The following is an 18,676-nucleotide window of genomic DNA, read 5'->3' as shown; positions in this document are numbered from 1 at the left end:
AATCTGTATGTTTCAAGTTAGAATAGAGTATCTGGAGTTCTGTCCCAGGCCACACGTGTGAGGCTTTGCACCAAGGCTGCAGAAGTGGAGCCCAGCGCCAAGGGCACCTCTGAAGCTGACTAAGCCCCTTTGTAACTGTGGCCCCGAATCCCCCCTGATCATCACCAACCAGCTTCCTGACACCAAATTCAGCAAAAATGCCCACCCCATGATCACCCTATCATGCCCTAACCAGTCACCTAAAGCCAGGCCTCCAGCAGGAATCTGGTTTGTCTTGAGGCTATAAAAACTGGCTGCTAACCCACGGAAAGTGTCGCTTCTCCCTGTCTATCAGGTTAGCCTGCTGCACTCACAGAGCCCACATTATCTCTGCTCTGTGTTCTTAATAAACTCACTCCCTTCTGAAAGGCTCTGTGTCTGGAAATTCTTTTTCAAACCACACTCAGCCTGCCATGAGAGTGTTTAAGGTCTGTAAGTGTAATTTTTTAAAATGATGATTTGCTTTAATTGACTTCTGTGATAATGTGAACATAATATCACTAGCTAAGAGCTGTTCTATGGTCCCATGATTCTGGGCTCCTAAGCTGTATTCATGTCAAAATGGTATGACCACAAAAAACCCCAAATCTTGTCTTTAAGTATAGACTTCTACCCTGGAACACAGACTTATATATCACATATTTGTGACTACAGGGTTCAGACCATGGCTTTTAAATAAAACAAGACTGCAGCAATCAAAGCATGGAAGTAAGAACGTTTCGATTTACTGATCTGAGCCAGCTTCCCAGGACTGTACTTGCTCAGGGATGGGGTGGGGTTGACAGTATCACACAAGAACTCAGAAGGCTAAGTTTTAGGCTGATCTCTGGCCTAGCCTGCTGTGTAGACTCAGGCGAGTTCTTTAAACTCCTTGGCTTCCTCTTCTACATCTGAAAAATGTGGTGTCTCAGTTCCACCTCCAGCTCTAACCTGGGAGGACTCTGCAATCTGAGCAGTGAACGAACACTGGGGGCTTTCAATGAGAAAGGCACAGCCACTTTCCACGTAACGAGTCCTGCAACCTACAGAGCAATCCTACCAGCAGACACTGCTGCTGTTCCATTTTGAGATGAAGCAGGTGAGGCCCAGGGAGGCCACTCGTGTGTCTCGGTCCCACAGCTGGGAAGAGGAAGAGGCAGGATGCGCGGCCAGGCAACTTGTTCCCGATCCCAGATTCTTAAGGTCACATGAGTCATAGGGCTTCTTGTAATATGACAAGTTGACAAAAGACATGACACAGGTCTACAGAACTGTCATTTGGCAAAATTTCAAGCATCTAAATATCTGTCTGATTAACAAGTCTTTCTCTTTCTGGGTGATCATGGACTTCTGGGATTGAATGTTGCTATGGCAGATAGCAACCAGAAAGACCTTTGTAGCAAATAACATAAGCGTGCACTAGAAACAACGCTTGTTCAGATCAGCAGGGTTCAAGAAACCATCCAACTGGATGTAGATCCGAGCACAATAATGAAAGAACCTGAAGGCAACATCTGTTCTCCCAAAGCGAGGTGATCTGGAAAAGCAGCATAAAACCAACTAAGCCATGCAAGTATAGAAGCAAAGGCTCTCACATCCTGTGGAACATCCATTCCTGCTTGGACCCAGAGCCACAGTTGGGAGCTTCTCAAACTTTACTGCACATATGAGTCACACTTTGTAAGTGAGGGTGAAAGAGTCTTGATGGTCTCAGTATCTGTAGAACTCAGTTCTGAACCCGTTGATTCTGTGTCCAGGGTAAAGTCTTCTTATCTCAGTTTCATCAAAAAATCTTACCTGGATAATTCCCTGAGGGCTCTAAAGTTCAATATTTCTAATGAAAATATTTCAATATTTTCTAATGATGACCTTTCTCATTCAACTGAGCTTCTACTTGCAGGATCAATGGGACAATAAAATGCCCATCTCCCAATCCCCCAAACCCAGATCTCCGCCATGGAAGAGCAGAGGCCCAGGCCTCTTCACATATTTTATGCAAAGATAATGGTGCTCTGTCCACAGGTAACACTGCCCGAAGACAAACAACTTGCAGGAGAGTGAATTACATTCGAGGCTTTCTACTTTGGGCAATATCTCTTTGAGACTCACTTGCCAGGGCAATGGTAGGCTGGTTATGGTATTAAGATGGATCATATCAATGGAACAGAATAGAAAGCCCAGAGATAAATCCACGAACCTATGGTCACCTTATCTTCGACAAAGGAGGCAAGGATATACAATGGAAAAAAGACAACCTCTTTAACAAGTGGTGCCAGGAAAACTGGTCAACCACCTGTAAAAGAATGAAACTAGAACACTTTCTAACACCATACACAATAATAAACTCAAAATGGATTAAAGATCTAAATGTAAGACCAGAAACTATCAAACTCCTAGAGGAGAACATAGGCAAAACACTCTCCGACATAATTCACAGCAGGATCCTCTATGACCCACATCCCAGAATATTGGAAATAAAAGCAAAAATAAACAAATGGGACCTAATGAAACTTAAAAGCTTTTGCACAACAAAGGAAACTATAAGCAAGGTGAAAAGACAGCCCTCAGATTGGGAGAAAATAATAGCAAACGAAGCAACAGACAAAGGATTAATCTCAAAAATATACAAGCAACTCCTCCAGCTCAACTCCAGAAAAATAAATGACCCAATCAAAAAATGGGCCAAAGAACTCAACAGACATTTCTCCAAGGAAGACATACAGATGGCTAACAAACACATGAAAAGATGCTCAACATCACTCATTATCAGAGAAATGCAAATCAAAACCACAATGAGGTACCATTATACGCCAGTCAGGATGGCTGCTATCCAAAAGTCTACAAGCAATAAATGCTGGAGAGGGTGAGGAGAAAAGGGAACCGTCTTACACTGTTGGTGGGAATGCAAATTAGTACAGCCACTATGGAAAACAGTGTGGAGATTTCTTAAAAAGCTGGAAATAGAACTGCCATATGACCCAGCAATCCCACTTCTGGGCATACACACCAAGGAAACCAGATCTGAAAGAGACACGTGCACCCCAATGTTCATCGCAGCACTGTTTATAATAGCCAGGACATGGAAGCAACCCAGATGCCCATCAGCAGACGAATGGATGAGGAAGCTGTGGTACATATACACCATGGAATATTACTCAGCCATTAAAAAGAATTCATTTGAATCAGTTCTAATGAGATGGATGAAACTGGAGCCCATTATACAGAGCGAAGTAAGCCAGAAAGATACAGACCATTACAGTATACTAACACATGTATATGGACTTTAGAAAGATGGTAACGATAACCCTATATGCAAAACAGAAAAAGAGACTCAGATGTATAGAACAGACTTGTGGACTCTGGGAGAAGGCGAGGGTGGGATGTTTCAAGAGAACAGCATTGAAACATGTATATTATCTAGGGTGAAACAGATCACCAGCCCAGGTTGGATGCATGAGACAAATGCTCGGGCCTGGTGCACTGGGAAGACCCAGAGGGATCAGGTGGAGAGGGAGGTGGGAGGGGGGACCGGGATGGGGAATACATGTAAATCCATGGCTAATTCATTTCAATGTATGACAAAAACTACTGTAATGATGTAAAGTAATTAGCCTCCAACTAATAAAAATAAATGGAAAAAAAAATGGATCATAACCCAATACTTTCATAGCTTACAGGCAGGGTAGGTATCAGTCATCGAGACGTGCACTAACAGGGTAACCACAGCCATATGCAGCAACTGAAATTCAGTGCATCTGAACTGAAAACATGTATTATATTTTGACAACTTTGTATGAAGAGAAGAATGTAAAATATGTTAACTGATTTTATATTGATTTCATATTAAAATGACCTACTGGGTTACAAAATGGCATACCAGAATTTAAAAAGATACATGCATCCCTATGCTCAGAGCAACACTGCTTACAATAGTCAAGACATGGAACCAATCTAAACGCCCATTGACAGAGGAATGGATAAAGATGTGGTACATTCATACAATGGATGACTACTCAGCCATAGAGAAGAATGAAAGGAGGCCATTTGCAGCCCCATGGATGGACTCAGAGATGATGACACTAGTGAAGTAAGCCAGGCAGGCAAAAATGAATACCATGTAGTATCACTTCTGTGTGGGATATAAAATAACAAAATTAATTTTACCTGTGGCTACCAGAAAAAGTTAAGCTACATCTGTGGCTTGCATTATATTTCAGCTGGGTAGTGCTGCTCTAACCCTTTGCTGCTGAAACTGTGATTCTCAGACCATCAGCATCAACTGGGAGCTTGTTAGAAAGGAAGAATGTGTCCTTACCGCAGACCTACTGAATCAGAACCTGCATTTTTACTAAATCCCAGATGATTCTTGTCTACATTCTGGTTAGAGAGGTTCCTACAACATATCACAGTCAGTGTTCAGGCTGCTGGTATTCATGAGCGACATGCTGAAAGCGTATTGCACTTGTTGAATTTTCTAGCAAGCAATGGAAACTTTCTTTAAAATTTAAATTAAATTATACAATTCAAAATATATATCAAAATGACATTATACATGAAAAACTATGTGCACCACACATGTCTATACGGGAATGGAAGGAGGTTGTTTCATGGAGGATACCTTAGTTATTTCTGGATTTTCAGCCACCATGTACGTGAAACTGATGTTCACCAGATCTGCACCACTGCAGACACAAACTATCCGCCCTTCCAGATCATTTTCTGATTTGCCAAGAGCTTCAAGAGCAGCCAAAATTTTGGGATCCTATAGAGGTAGGCAAATAGGAAAAAAATACATTAGATCACAGAGCATAGAAAAAGAAACTACAGTTGATGTAAAAACATCCAGTAAGGCAAATTCTTCTATTTAAAAATGTCCAGGTATCTCATGTTATTCTAAAACCCATATAGATAAAACCTATAACATTACACATTATTGGAACTCATCTGGTAAGAAAGGTATAAACAGTTATTGATTTAGAAGATGGGGAGGCAGGGTCTTTCTTTCAATTGTGGCTTGTAGTTACTGGAGGACGTGAACTACGGCATCAGGACTCAAAGGCTCTGCCCAAGACCTGATTATGTCTGCAAAGGTCAAAGGGGGTTCTCAGAACAGTCACTGGGGATTCACACAAACATGCAGGGCATTGCCACCGTCAGCAACCTCAAGTTGTTAAAAAATGAGATTGAGTCTTTCAAACACAAAGAATGGACACAAAGAATGAACACGTGCATCTCTAGGAGCCCTGGCCTCCTCATTTGGAATGAAAACTGTGTAAGTTTGCCCTAGTTAACAAATAAAATAGTGGCTTTGTCCTCTGAAAGGACTCAGGGGGGAAATGCCAAGGTAGTTACACAGAGATTTTAAACTAACATTAAAGAGGGTCACTAACAAAAAACAAAAACAAAGTGAGGAGCATAATTTTGTTTTGAACATCTAAAAACCTGCAAACCTGCAAGACAATTATGGAAAAGGGAATAAATGCTGTGCTGGAATATTCTAGGAAAAAATCATCCTTTAAATTCCTAGCGCAAACAGCTTCCCATTCAAACAAATCAATCCCTGTGAAGGCTTATTCATGTGATCTGCCATTCTTTTTTCTCTCAGAGGCAAGCTGAGCCTTCAAGGTGAGCAGGGTCTGTGTGCACAGGTGCACAAATATGGAACTACCTGAGTCATCTAAATTTCCACATCAGCCATGGACCAGAAGTGACTCACTCTTTGCTGAAAAAGAAGGTGGGGATGCGGGGGGAAGGGTGCTTGTCAGATTAATTTCTGAGTTAAGGGAACAGTTTATTTCAATGCTCATACCACACAAGGGTCATCATTTTCAAAGGTTAATAACAATTTCTAATATAATTAAACCCAATGCAATCCAAATCACCCAACCATTACAGATGAGATTTCTAAACTGTATCTGTTCTTCATCCAGCTGAGGATTTGGGGGCAGTAACGGGCCTCGCCGGTGGCTCGGTGGTAAGGAATATGCCTGCAAGGCAGGAGACAAGGTTTCAAGCCCAGGTCAGGAAGGTCCCCTGGAGGAGGAAATGCAACCCACTCCAGGATTCTTGCCTGGGAAATCCCACGGAGGAGGAGACTGCCAGGCTACAGTCCTTGGGGTCAGAAGCACTGAACACGAATGAGCGACTAAACTACAACAAAGGGATCACACAGCAGCCTGTGTCTAGAAGAACAACAAACACCAAGCTTGGCTACCTTTGGTGTGGCTCCCAGCCGAACACTGTTGATGAGGGAACATTCTAGCACTTGGCCTTCCTGCAAAGAGAGCATACAACACGGCAGTGAGTCTAAATTCTGCCAGACCTATAGCACAGACAGCTGATTAGCAAACGTTTGTGATGATGGAGGTGATGCTGATTAGAGTAAGGCAGAAGCAGGAATAGAAACAAGTAATGATAACGATAACAATTTTCAACAATCAAAAATAGTCAAGATATTTTCAAGGCAAACTTGGGTCCATTCCTGTGCGTGAAGTAAAACCAATACACTGACACTGGGTTGTGGTGAAGGAAAGTGCAGTGTTTACTGCAAGGCTCCAGGCAAGGAGAGCGGGTGGCTCTCGCTCTAAAACACTGAGCTCCCCAAAGCAAAGGGTTTCAGCAAAACAGCTTCAAAGGGCAGCTGAGGCAGGGATATTGCAGGGCATACGATCAGCTAGTGCACATTTCTCTGACTGGTTGATGGGGAGATAACATGGGTGAACATTATTAATCCTGAGGCTCCAGGAGGCTATGTCCTTATGGTCATCAAGTAATTAAATGCTTCCATTGGGTGGGGGCTTTAGGATCTGTGAAATAACTCAGGAAATGTGCATCAGATACGATCTAGGAACTTCAGAGAGGAGCTAAAGCAGCGGATATAGAGGAGGGGTCTGTTCTGGGAAGGCCTCATGGCATCCTGCCTGGTTGCAGAGACCCCAAACATTCCATTCCATATGTATATATATATATACACACACATATGCAGAATGCAACTCTGAATAAGTACAAAATGTTACTTTTATATATTTAATATTGTGATTACTGCCATGTATATTATTAAATATGTGTGTACATGAAATATCAGTGGGACTATACTAACTTAAACTCTGATTCTACTCTTCGGAAATTCAGCTCAAAGGTTCACAAAATGTGAACGCTGTGAAATATGTTAAAGTCTTGGAAAGTGCCCTTAAACGCATCTCTGAGACTTCAGCTTGAATAACTCTCTTCTGGGAAATCTTTCTAGCTCCCAAGATTTAAATCAGACTCGCCTGCTTTTAAGCTCTTGTAACCTGACCTTCTCTTTCTCAGCTCTCAATGTCTTATAACTTTCTTTCTTTTGGATGCCCAACTTTGATCCTAGGCTGGAATCTATAAGGATCACATCCTTGATCATTGCTATATCCCCAAATGTCTGGCACACGGAAGCACATTTTAGGTCTTGAATGGATGAATAAGTGTCGGGTCCGTGCCCACAAGGGGCTTTCAGTCCCTTGGGGAGAAATGAAACGCCTTCACCCTGAGAGCAAGAAGGAGCGACTTGTTTCTGTGCCATACCTTGCCTTCACTTCTCCAGGTCAGAAAGAAGCCAAATTCATCTACTTTGAAGAGGCAGTTGGGTTCAAACACAAAGGATTCCTGTGAAAAAGAAATGTGTTGATCTGCATGACTCACACCATTTTGAATCTAATAAAAATGCAAATATCTTTTAGCATCTAAACAAGAGACAAATGCATCCTGAATCTAATGACCACATTTCTCATTATATTATGTAACATTTTCATTTTGAAAATTTCTTGCATTCATTTTTGCATTGAAAGACTGATCAGTTTTATACAGCATCTTCCTTTAAGGCAGTTTTAAGAACAAAACACATTAATGCTCTGAAGGTACATAGAGGAGAAGTTTTCTCTAATATCTCGGGAAAAAGAGCTCCTGGAAAGAAGGACTCCCAGGTGTCAGCCAACTGGTCTCACTCCACACAAGAGGAATTATTGCTGATCTCTAACATAATATCAGAAATCAGGAGATAATTTTTTTAATCAGTTTTTTTTTTTTTGTCTACAGAATTCAGCATTCAGAGGTTTACTCAGATAACTGCTGAGTTTTCTGCTTTTATATCCAATCTCATTGCATGTTCCATAAACCGGGACTTAAGCAAGACTTTGAGCTACTCAAAGTATAGTCCTGGGAGCAGCAGAATCAGCCTCACTTGGGAGATTGACTGAATTGGCGGAATCTAGGGCTCCAGGCCAGACAGACTGAATCAGAGTCTCTGGGGTGGGAACCAGAGATCTGTGTTCCAACAAGCCCTCCAGGTGATTCTAATACACAGTAAAAATCTAAGAACCACTGCCGTGGACATCAGGATCAGATCAAGATGGAATCTTAGCCAAATGCAGGGGCCCCACAGCAGCTAAGTTGTATTTCCCAAAGGATTCCTGGTCTTTAGCAAGAAAGCACCATTGTTCTTAAAAACTGCAGGCGAGTTCTATGTCAATGAAAGCAAAAGGGCCCCCAGGAAATGAACCCAGATGCCCTCTGCCCTCTGCCTGCATCACACCAAGACTTTGGCCCTCACATGTCAACAAACCCACCTCTCGTGACCTAAAGAACTTGTCCTCCTAGATGATTATAACACTGCTACAGGGGGCTGCCTGGCAAACGGGAACGGGGTATGACTTCAAACAAATAGAGAGCAATCACTGGATGAAGATTTTAAGCATAGTCCAGACTCTCAATTCAAAACTTATTTTTCTAAATTTCAAGGAAGTAACAACATTTATTGTTAATGCCAATGTCAATATCAGATTTTAGAGTCCCAGGGGCCCTGAACAAAAATTTGTGTAGTTTTCTGACACGTAAAGAATTATCATGTGCAAGCAGTCACCGTAATGAGTAAGATGAAGGAATGGCATTATGTGATCTTTGTTTATGGGATAAAAATCCAGTTCTGCCACTTATTATTTACTTTCTCTTACGAAGACTCTAAGTCTCAGAATCCTTATCTAATAAAAGGAAATATTTACACCTACCTTTTAGGGAATGAAATGAGATGATAAATGCAAAGAACTTTTACATTTTACCATGAATGTGAGTCACATTGCTACACAGTTCAGCAAGTGGTAGCTACCATTCTTCATCCCTGGTTCCAGTTTACATTTGTGGTAGCAAATTATTAACAATGTGAATTTGTCAATATGTAATGTTTTCGACCCACAGAAACACACTTCTGGATGGTTCAGCTTTTTAGGAAAGGTGTGACCCAGAAGTTGACACTTTAGATGGGTCTCAGAGGATGAGCAGAAGCTATCCAGGTGAAGCAGAGTGGCAGATGTGCAGGACTGCTGACAGTAGGGGCTTCGGAGGAGTTGATGTGGTAGGGGATGGCAGGAGATGAGACTAGACACATAAATAAGGCTAGACTGAAGGTGGGGTACATCATACAAAAAGGTATTAAACGTAACCCAAAAGGTCTTGAATCATTACTGACTGAGAAACGAGAATAATGAAACTATGAGAATGAACACATTGTGAATACTTTCCAAGCAATATCTTAATGTCAATAAAGAATCTCAGTGTTCAAAAGTATGGCCTAAAATGGTGTTTACAGAATAGGCCTACAATGAATCAGCTACCATCATTATTTATTTACGTACACCCAAGCCAATTCCAAATAGGGATTTGGAATGATCTAGGAAATATACATGATAAATAAGAATGATTTTCCAGCTTATTTTGAGGTGGAACTTACAGTTCCTTGGCCTCCTTAACAGCAAAGTTTTTTTCTTTCTTCCTCTCTCAGTTACTTAGTACCCTCTGACTTTACCTGTACTACCTGGGAATTTGGATTCCTAACATCTCACTCTTGGATTATCTGATGCTTTTAACGCCTAGCTCTATAGTCTTCACTCTGTTATATTAATCTAAGTTCCTACAACTTCCTATTCATTAATCCTGCCCACCCCTTGCTAACCATCAGGCTTCCCTTGCTTTTACTTCCATCCTGTCTAGTTTATTTCCATGGTCCAACATTACAATCACTTCCTCACAGACATCTTGAACTTCTATGTCTCCTTTTCTGTTTAAACTAAGTCCATCCTGTCCATTTTTTAATCACTAAATTTGATGGAGAAAATCACAAAACTGGATTGTCTGGCTTTGGTTTAAAGTCAAGATTATAAACTTCAAATGGATAGTCCACATGATTTTCAACCTTATAACTCTTTCTTTTAAAGTTCCCCAGTCTGCAAAAGGATTATCTCAGTGCGTCTCAAACTCCTTTACTCCTCGCCAATTACTGAACTTCATTGATTAAATAAAGGAAACTCATCAGATGAGAACTTTCTCCATCCTTCCCCCTAATAAAGTATGCTTTCACCCATCAAAGGTGAATCCCTCCGCTTCTGCTCCAGATCCAGTCGTCTTCCAGATTCCATCCTCTATCACCTGCACAAGGATTTCAGTCTTCTGTGTATCGTCGTCCGATACACATTGAGTTTTCTGGTCGTTCCTATCAGCACACAAATAAGCTCCAGCCGTCCCCTCTTACTCCTTCATTTACTCCCTCATGTCTCTGATCCGTTTTAAGGGCACAGTATCTTGAAGAGTTTGTCTCCAGCCACTGTCTCTACTATTTCTCTTCCATACCATCTCTGACCAGTTCCATCTGCCTTCTGTTCATCCCACTTGCTAACAGTTTTCTGCCAGGTTCACCATGACTCACTTTCACGCTGCCATATGCAAGGCAAACTTTGATTTGCTCTTCTACATGTTCAACATAACAACTTCTTACATGATCTGCAGAAGTCGGCTCTGGGGATTGTTATTTCTACTATGTTCCAAGACCTCCTTTAATGCTAGAGCTTTAACACCATCTACTTCTTGATGACTCCCAAATTTGTAGTAGTGGCCCCAGCCTCTCTGGGTTCTCAGTTCAGACAGCTAACTCTCTTCTTGACTTCTTCACATGAATGTCTCTAAATTAATGCATCCATAACCAAATTCTTTGTTCCTCACCCTCTTTCCTCAAGCCTTTCCATCACAAGACATTCTGGCTCAATACTTGTCACTAGTGTCCTGATTTACTGAAACTACAATCATCTTGACTTTCCATTAAGAAGTCCATTTTTATAGCATCCATCTCCACCACCACCACCACCATCTTGGTCCAGAGTATCACCATCTTTTTCATAGATTAATCAACTCATTTCTACTCTTTCCTTCACAGCAGCCAGATTTATTCTTCAAACAGTGAAGCCATTTAATAGATCCCCATCATATTTAGGATAAAATCCCAACTCCTAGCGTGGGCTAAAAGGTCCTATATAATCTGGGTCTTAGAGACCTGATCTCACATCATTCTCTGTCTTTTTAGAGACCTGATCTCACATCATTCTCTGTCTTTGTTTTCCTTCTTGATCACTACACCCATCAGTACTCTTTTCCATAAGAGTACTTCTTAAGCTCTTCTAGCCTCAGGGTCTTTGCATTGGCTGTTCCTCCTTCCTAGAAGTCTCTTCCTACTGTCTTTAGCTTCTCCATCCTACAGGGCTCACCTTAACTTTCCCCTCTTCAGAGGGGATATTTCCTTGACCTCCCTAATAGGTTTGTCATTTTATTTTCTAAAATAGCATCTTGATTATTTCTTTGCAACTAACACAGTCTGCAGTTATTTCTTTATTATTCATGGCTGGGTTCCTACACCAGTTTAACCTCCATGAGGGCAGAATCCTTGAAACCTTGTTCACATTTGTGCTCCAAGCAGCTAGCACATCAAACGCACACTGAAGTAAATTCATGCACCAAAATTTAAACGAATCATTTTTTTTCAAAGATACTTCACAGTAGGCCAGCGTATAAAATGTAAACCAGAAATCACGCAAGTTGAGGGGGTTGCACCAGGCCCCCATAAGGGTGAGTCTCTGGAGGCCTCCCATGAACAGACAGACAAACGTAAGGCCACCATCGTTTAGGCTGCCTGCCTGGAGGAAGCAGAAGCTTTTTCTAATTCATCAAGCTCATCTTAGAGGTTGGGTATGGTTTTGAGGTACCTCCTAGGAATCCCTTTCAGAACAGGAGAACTGCCTGAATGCCCCTACGAAGAGATTATTTCAAAATGGGATAAGAACCACAGGCAAGGAGAAGAAAAATAAAGCAAAATAATACTTTGTCCTTGCAAAATAAGGACAAAGTAAAAGATGAGTTTTCAGAAATTTTTTTAAAAAGGTCCTACACAGTGAGAATAAGATGCCTCACTGGCTCTGGGCTCCCTAGCAACAAAAGCAAAAGGGGAAAATATAATTTGCCAGGTGCCTATATAGTTCATAGATAAAAATACCAGATGTCAGGAGAATCAACTGCCAGAATAGAAATTCTCTAGTGAGACACTTAAGGAGCACCGGCAGATGCTAATAACAAGGTTTCCAACAAAACCCACAAAAAGCTTGTGCTGTGACTGGAACATTCTTGGACCAAATGGGTTGAAAGTATCCATGAAAATGAGAGCGCAAATCTGAGGGGGTATGTGACAATAGGCTGAAAGGAACTGAAACCCAATTCATTTAGATTTCTCTGCACCCTGCACTAACAGAACAACCAGACCTGCAGCGAGCAAAGGCGCCCAATCTCTATTCTTCTTCCATAACAGCGGTCGTAAATGCCACACAGGCACCTGCCGACCAGAACGTGGGCTGCAGCTCCATGATCACATGGAGGCAATGATATCCCCAGGTCGCTTGTCAGGAAGAATCCGTCTCCAGATCCGAGCATGCCAGGGGAGAACAAAGGGAGCTGGGCCCTTTCTCCCTCACAATCTGTTGGTTGGCAGTTGACAAATGGTAGTAGGATTCTCTGATAAGGATGCAAAAAAGTGTAACGGCACTTCTTCCTGGTGCTCAGAAGTTCTCTTCTCCCAAGACTTAACCACAGCTCATCACAGTCACACTGCAGAGCTCAAGGACCAGTTAGCTCACCCAGTCCACACCAACGTTGTCCTCTGGCCCCCGGGAGAGGCAGACGTTGGGGGCCTGGGGGCAATCTCTTTGGAAAAGGAGAGAAGCATCACTTTTGCTGGAATCGCTGCAGCGAGAAGCTGGTCCTGCCTTGAGGATCCCTGACCTGAGGGCTTCCAGAGACCCTGTCCCCATTTCATCAACAGTAGAGTATATTTAATGGCTGCGTCTCAGCATTATTTTGGTGCAATTTTCACCTACCACATACTACCTTCAACATTATTCAGTATCAGAGTCTATGTTTCAAAGAGTCAAGTTACTTTCAAAATGATTTAAAAATATTTTTCCTTTATTTTAATTTTAAAAGTTATTTATTTGATTAAACAACATTTCATCCTATTTTTTCTCATAAAGAGTAGCAGAGATTGGGAAGTATTTGGGTGAAGTTTCTAGATAACAGGTGATAACAGGTGGCTGATTTTATTTTAACTGTGATTTGTGGTTTTATCTAACCCTGCGTCTCCCTCCCTCTTACCCACCAATAATACCCGAGTTAACTGTGAATGACTAGACCTTTCTACCCTGGGGTCTGCATCGTCAATTAGGGAATGGTCAAGTCTTACTACCAGGTAGGGACAGAGATTTGGGGCTGGTTAACAAATGTGTTAACTCCTCTCTATTTAAACTGAACTCCTCTTCATTTACCTAGCTGTTCCAGGCCTCTTCGGTGCTTGTGATTGGGTGGGTAGATTAGAACAGAGAGAGGAGTGAAGCGAATGAGGGCTTCACATTCCATAAGGAGAATCCTAATTTCTGAGAAAGAAAAGCCTCAGGAGGCGCACTGCAACCCAGACCTTATAGCTTAAAGTGAAAGTTGTTCAGCTGTGTCCGGCTCCTTGTGACCCCAGGGACTATGCAGCCCATGGCATTCTCCAGGCCGGAATACTGGAGTGGGTAGCCTTTCCCTTCTTTAGGGCATCTTCCCAACCCAGGAATCAAACCAGGGTCTCCTGCATTGCAGGTGGGTTCTTTACCAGCTGAGCTGCCAGGGAAGCTGGCTTATCGTTCCTGGGCTCAAATGCCAGCCTCCGCTGCAGCATCTGCCAGAGAATCTTGCCATGGTAACATTTCATCTCTCCAAGCTGGACTGGCCCCACCTCTAGCTTGAGAAAATGGGTACCAGCCTCCCAGGGTTCTCAGAGCTGAGAAAGCCTGAGTGCCTGGGACAAGGTCAGTGCTGCAGGCCTGGCAGTGTTACAGCCACTGTGTAATTCAGGGCTCCTGTGCCATAGCACTGTGCAACAGACCTCCTGTGATGACACCAGTGAGCCAGGTGGCCGCAGCCCAGCCCGGAAGCCACAGGGCCACGTGGGCGATGGAACCTTATAGCCATGTGTCAGTACAGCTCATGTGACAGAGACACTGAATCCTTCAGTCTCATTTAAACAGCCACGTATGACTAGTGGTTACCGTATCAGACATGCGGTTTTTAGAAACGAGGGGGTGGGGAAATGTTTGGAGGAGGGTCAGTTCAAACTAGGTTTCTCTGATTCTGAAGCCTGTGTCTGTTTGACTCTGCCAGCCTTGACTGAGGAGGTCCTCCTCTGCTTAAAATCAACGGGCTTTTGGACTGTCAGTAAAGGAACACTGCGTTGGTAGGCTCCACCTTGAGGAAAACATGGGGCTCCTTGTCTCCTGGTTTGATAGAAGTGGAGGAAGAGAAGAGAACTTTGTTATGGCTGGAGAGAGACGAGCGCAGTCGCGGTCAGGGAAAGACCGTGAGGGGCCTTCCCAAGTATAAATCACACTGTAAACTGCTACCGCCAAACAGTTCTCATTCGGCACTGTGCAATGTTTGGAGCACTTTGGACACGCTGATTTATTACCCTCCCAACTTCCCATGAGGGAGGAGCTCTTAATATTCCCATTTTATAGAGGAGGCCATGGGGGCGCAGAAATGAAGTGTCTTTCCCAGGGTCGTGTAGCCAGTGAGGCAGGGCTGAGACGGCGGGCCTCACTGGAGCACACCTTCGCACCACCCCTGCCCTGAGACCCGTAAGTGAGGCAGCGACATTGTCTGGAGCGGGTCCAGGAACTGCTCAGTGTCACATCAGAGGGACGCTTGGCTGCCCTACCCCCGAAGGCCAGCAACCATCTCTCGGATCAGAAGGGCTTCAGGAATGTTTCAGTTCTAGTTACCACATTTCTCAAGCATTCTCTTGTGAACTCTCAACTGTGTGGACCATATTTATTAACCGTACAGACCTTATTTATTACCGGGTTGTTGTAAAGGGTTATCAGAAATTTTTCTTGGATCCTGGTACAAAGAAAATTTATTTTGTAATTCATTGCTTTCCTTGTAATCTGACATTTTATATCCTAAAACTGTTTCTCTTTCCTGCACTGCTCTGGCCATCAGGATCAAAAGCAAATTTGCAGTTCACTTCTTTCAACTTAAGGGACATTTTTGTTGCCCATAGAGTGGTTGCCTCCTAATTTGCCCCTAATTTTATTTACTTTTCCATTTTTCCCCCTCTGTCTTCAACTTAAATCCCTAATGCAGTTTATCTAGTGGCACCTGCAGATGAATAAGCTGGATTTAGAAGAGGCATAGGAAGCAGAGATCAAATTGCCAACATCCGTTGGATCATAGAAAAAGCAAGGTGATTTCAAACACCATAATTCTTCTGTGTCATCGACTATGCTAAAGCCTTTGACTGTGTGGATCACAACAAACTGTGTAAAATTCTTAAAGACATGGGAATACCAGATCATCTTACTGTCTCCTGAGAAATCTGTATGTATGACAAGATGCAACAGTTAGAATTAGACATGGCATAATGGACTGGTACAGAATTAGGAAAGGAGTATGTCAAGGCTGTATATTGTCACCCTGCTTATTTAACTTAAATGCAGAGCACATCATTCAAAATGCTGGGCTGGATGAATCACAAGCTGGAATCAAGATTGCCAGGAGAAATATCAACAACTGCAGATATGCAGATGATATCACTCTAATGGCAGAAAGTCAAGAGAAGTAAAGAGCCTCTTGATGAGGATGAAAGAGGAGAGTGAAAAAGCTGGCTTAAAACAGCATTCAAAAAACTAAGATCGTGGAATCCGGTCCTATCACTTCAAGGCAAATAGATATGGAAAAAGTGGAAAGAGTGACAGATTTTATTTTCTTGGGCTCTAATATCCCTCGGGAGGGTGACCATAGCCACAAAATTAAAAGACACTTGCTTCTTGGAAGAAAAGCTATGGCACAATCTAGACAGCATATTAAAAAGCAGAGAAATCAACTTTGCTGACAAAGGTTCATATAGTCAAAAATATGGTTTTTGCAGTAGTCATGTGTATGGATGTGAGTTGGACCATAAAAAGGCTGAGTCCTGAAGAACTGATGCTTTCAAACTGTGGTGTTGGAGAAGACTCTTGAGAGTCCCTTGGACTGCAATGAGATCAAACCAGTCAATCCTAAACAAAATTAACCCTGAATATTAATTGGAAGGACTGATGCTGAAGCTGAAGGTCCAATACTTTAGCCATCTGATGAGAAGAGCTGACTCATTGGAAGAGACCCTGATGCTAGGAAAGATTGAGGGCAGGAAGAAAAGGGGGTGACAGAGAATTAGATGGTTGGATGGCATCACTGACACAATGGACATGAGTTTGAGCAAGCTCTGGGAGATAGTGAAAGACAGGGAAGCTTGGCATGCTGCAATTCATGGGGTCCCAAAGAGTTGGACACGACTTAGTGACTAAACAGTAACAATTTCTGCATCACAGCTGACTTTGGGATGTGGAAGAAACATGCATAAATAAGTCCGAAACTCGTTTCATGAACACTCAAAACTACTGGGCATGCTCCATTGGTTTAACATGTTACATTGGTCCAACAGACCTGATCCAAAGGTGACTGGACACTCATAGGCTTATTTGAGCTCTGTTTCTTCATCTCCAAAAGCAGGGAAGCAACCTCAACAATAACATCTCACAGGCCACCTGTGGGCACTGCTGGGCTTGATAAATAACCTGCACTCAGTACATTATTGCTCATTATCACTGTGACTCATGCTGTTACAACTGATTATGGGGAAGCATCCAAGAAACAAATATAGTAAATGCCACCACCCCGACCTAATAGATTTTCTGTGAGGTTAGCAAGTCACTCAGGTAAGCAGCAGGATCACGTCCACATCTGCACAGAGGCGGGGAGAGCATCTCTGTCACGTGGTCTCCAGGATGAGCAGCGATACCCATGTGCTCTTCCCCTGACACAGATCTAGGGGTCTGTGCATGAAGGTAACCCAGAGCTGCTGAGCGAGACTCACTGAAAGTCTGGTCAGACTGTGGTTTTTCTGTGTCTCAGCCAGCTTCAGCCCACATCAAGCCATCAGAACATAGGTCTAGTTCCTCCTTCTGCCCGGGACGGTGGGCGAGCAGTGACCAGAGGAGGCAGTCTCTGGGTTGGAGTCTCTTGTGTGTCCTCTGTGTGAGTGTGTCCTCTGAGCACGCTCTTGGACTGTAAGCGGCAATCAAGAGGTTGTTCAGCAAGTATCACGGGTGCTAGAGTGGCTGTCTATCTTGTCTACATCTATCCACAGAAACAGAAATGAAAAGTTCTCCCCCTCAGTAACCAACCACAAGCATTTAGAAAGGTGATTTCAGGAATGACACAATGGCATACAGTGAACCTTTATTCTAACAACAAGCGGCAGGACTTAGGCCCCTCATGTCAATTTATTCTGCCCTCAGAAACGAAGATCGTTATCACCTTTCAAAGTGACCTGGCTTGGTGGGGAAGAGTTGTTGAAGGCTGCTGAAAACCAGCAAGACAAAGGCACAGAGTCTTTCCTGATTTTTTTATGTCCTCTTTTCAAAATGAACTGAAACTTGGCCTGATGGTGCTTATTATTAACAAGGGCTCTGACATGTTCTTGGCTCTGTGAGAAGCTGGTCAACTCAACTAGGATCTAAATTTGGGAAGAAGAAGGTATTGCTTAAATGAACTGCCTGAAAGAGTCAAATTCTATTTTTGTCTGCTCATTTTACGGTCCTGAATAGTTAGGAATCTCTATTTTCTTTTACTTCCAGATAAAGAAGTTGAATCTTTGGGTCTTAACTTTTTAAGGTCTGCCCGTTTGAGACACCAAACTCTGTATCTGTCTTCCTTATCCCTCTGTTGCCTGGAAAGACTCTGTTGAGGGCATTTGGAGGTCCAATCTGAACCCTCAGACTCTGAGAAGGCTCTTGTGTTGCCGCAGGGTGCTGGACAGGCTCCCCGATGCTTGCAGACAGCACTTGAAGAAATTCTTCCTAAGGTATTTGGCAACTGCCTTTCAGATTGCAGAAAGAAGAAAGTCAACAAGATATGCTTTTAGATGAAGTGGGTGGTCACTCAAGAAAGTCTCTTTCTTGGGCAGAAGAACTGTCATGTTAGTCAAAACAGTTGCTATAGTAATTATAAGGACGAAAGGAAAGACCAACTTATTCGGATCCAGGGAGGAAAAGAAATGCTTTTGTAACAAACATTTACAACAAATTTATATGTCACCATCACCCCTCAGCTACCCTTGCCCCATGTCCCACCCCAGAGATTCTCTGCTTGAGCCGACTCCAGTCAGGCCCCTCTGAACCTCCTTCCCAGCCAGGCTTTGAGTTCTGGACTTCCATGTCTGTCTTTACACTGCCCAGCATTAGCA

The 18,676-nt window shown here is 42.9% G+C and overlaps 1 protein-coding gene across 11 annotated transcripts in view; it reads right to left on the bottom strand.

The window, feature by feature from the left end:
- Window positions 1–18,676, bottom strand: part of PLCB4 (phospholipase C beta 4) — a 460,969-nt gene that overhangs the window by 144,565 nt on the left and 297,728 nt on the right. For all 11 annotated transcript variants that reach the window (XM_070471870.1, XM_070471879.1, XM_070471875.1 and 8 more), the window contains 3 exons: window positions 7,576–7,656; window positions 6,233–6,292; window positions 4,637–4,780 (listed from right to left, as the gene is read on the bottom strand). In XM_070471870.1, the coding sequence (XP_070327971.1) occupies window positions 4,637–4,780; window positions 6,233–6,292; window positions 7,576–7,656 (285 nt within the window). The remainder of the gene's footprint in view (window positions 1–4,636; window positions 4,781–6,232; window positions 6,293–7,575; window positions 7,657–18,676) is intronic.

This window comes from Odocoileus virginianus, chromosome 9 (assembly GCF_023699985.2).
Source record: "Odocoileus virginianus isolate 20LAN1187 ecotype Illinois chromosome 9, Ovbor_1.2, whole genome shotgun sequence".
Classification (NCBI taxonomy): Eukaryota; Metazoa; Chordata; class Mammalia; order Artiodactyla; family Cervidae; genus Odocoileus; species Odocoileus virginianus.
Note: the sequence above shows the minus strand (reverse complement) of the source record. Positions and strands in the feature narration are given on the sequence as shown.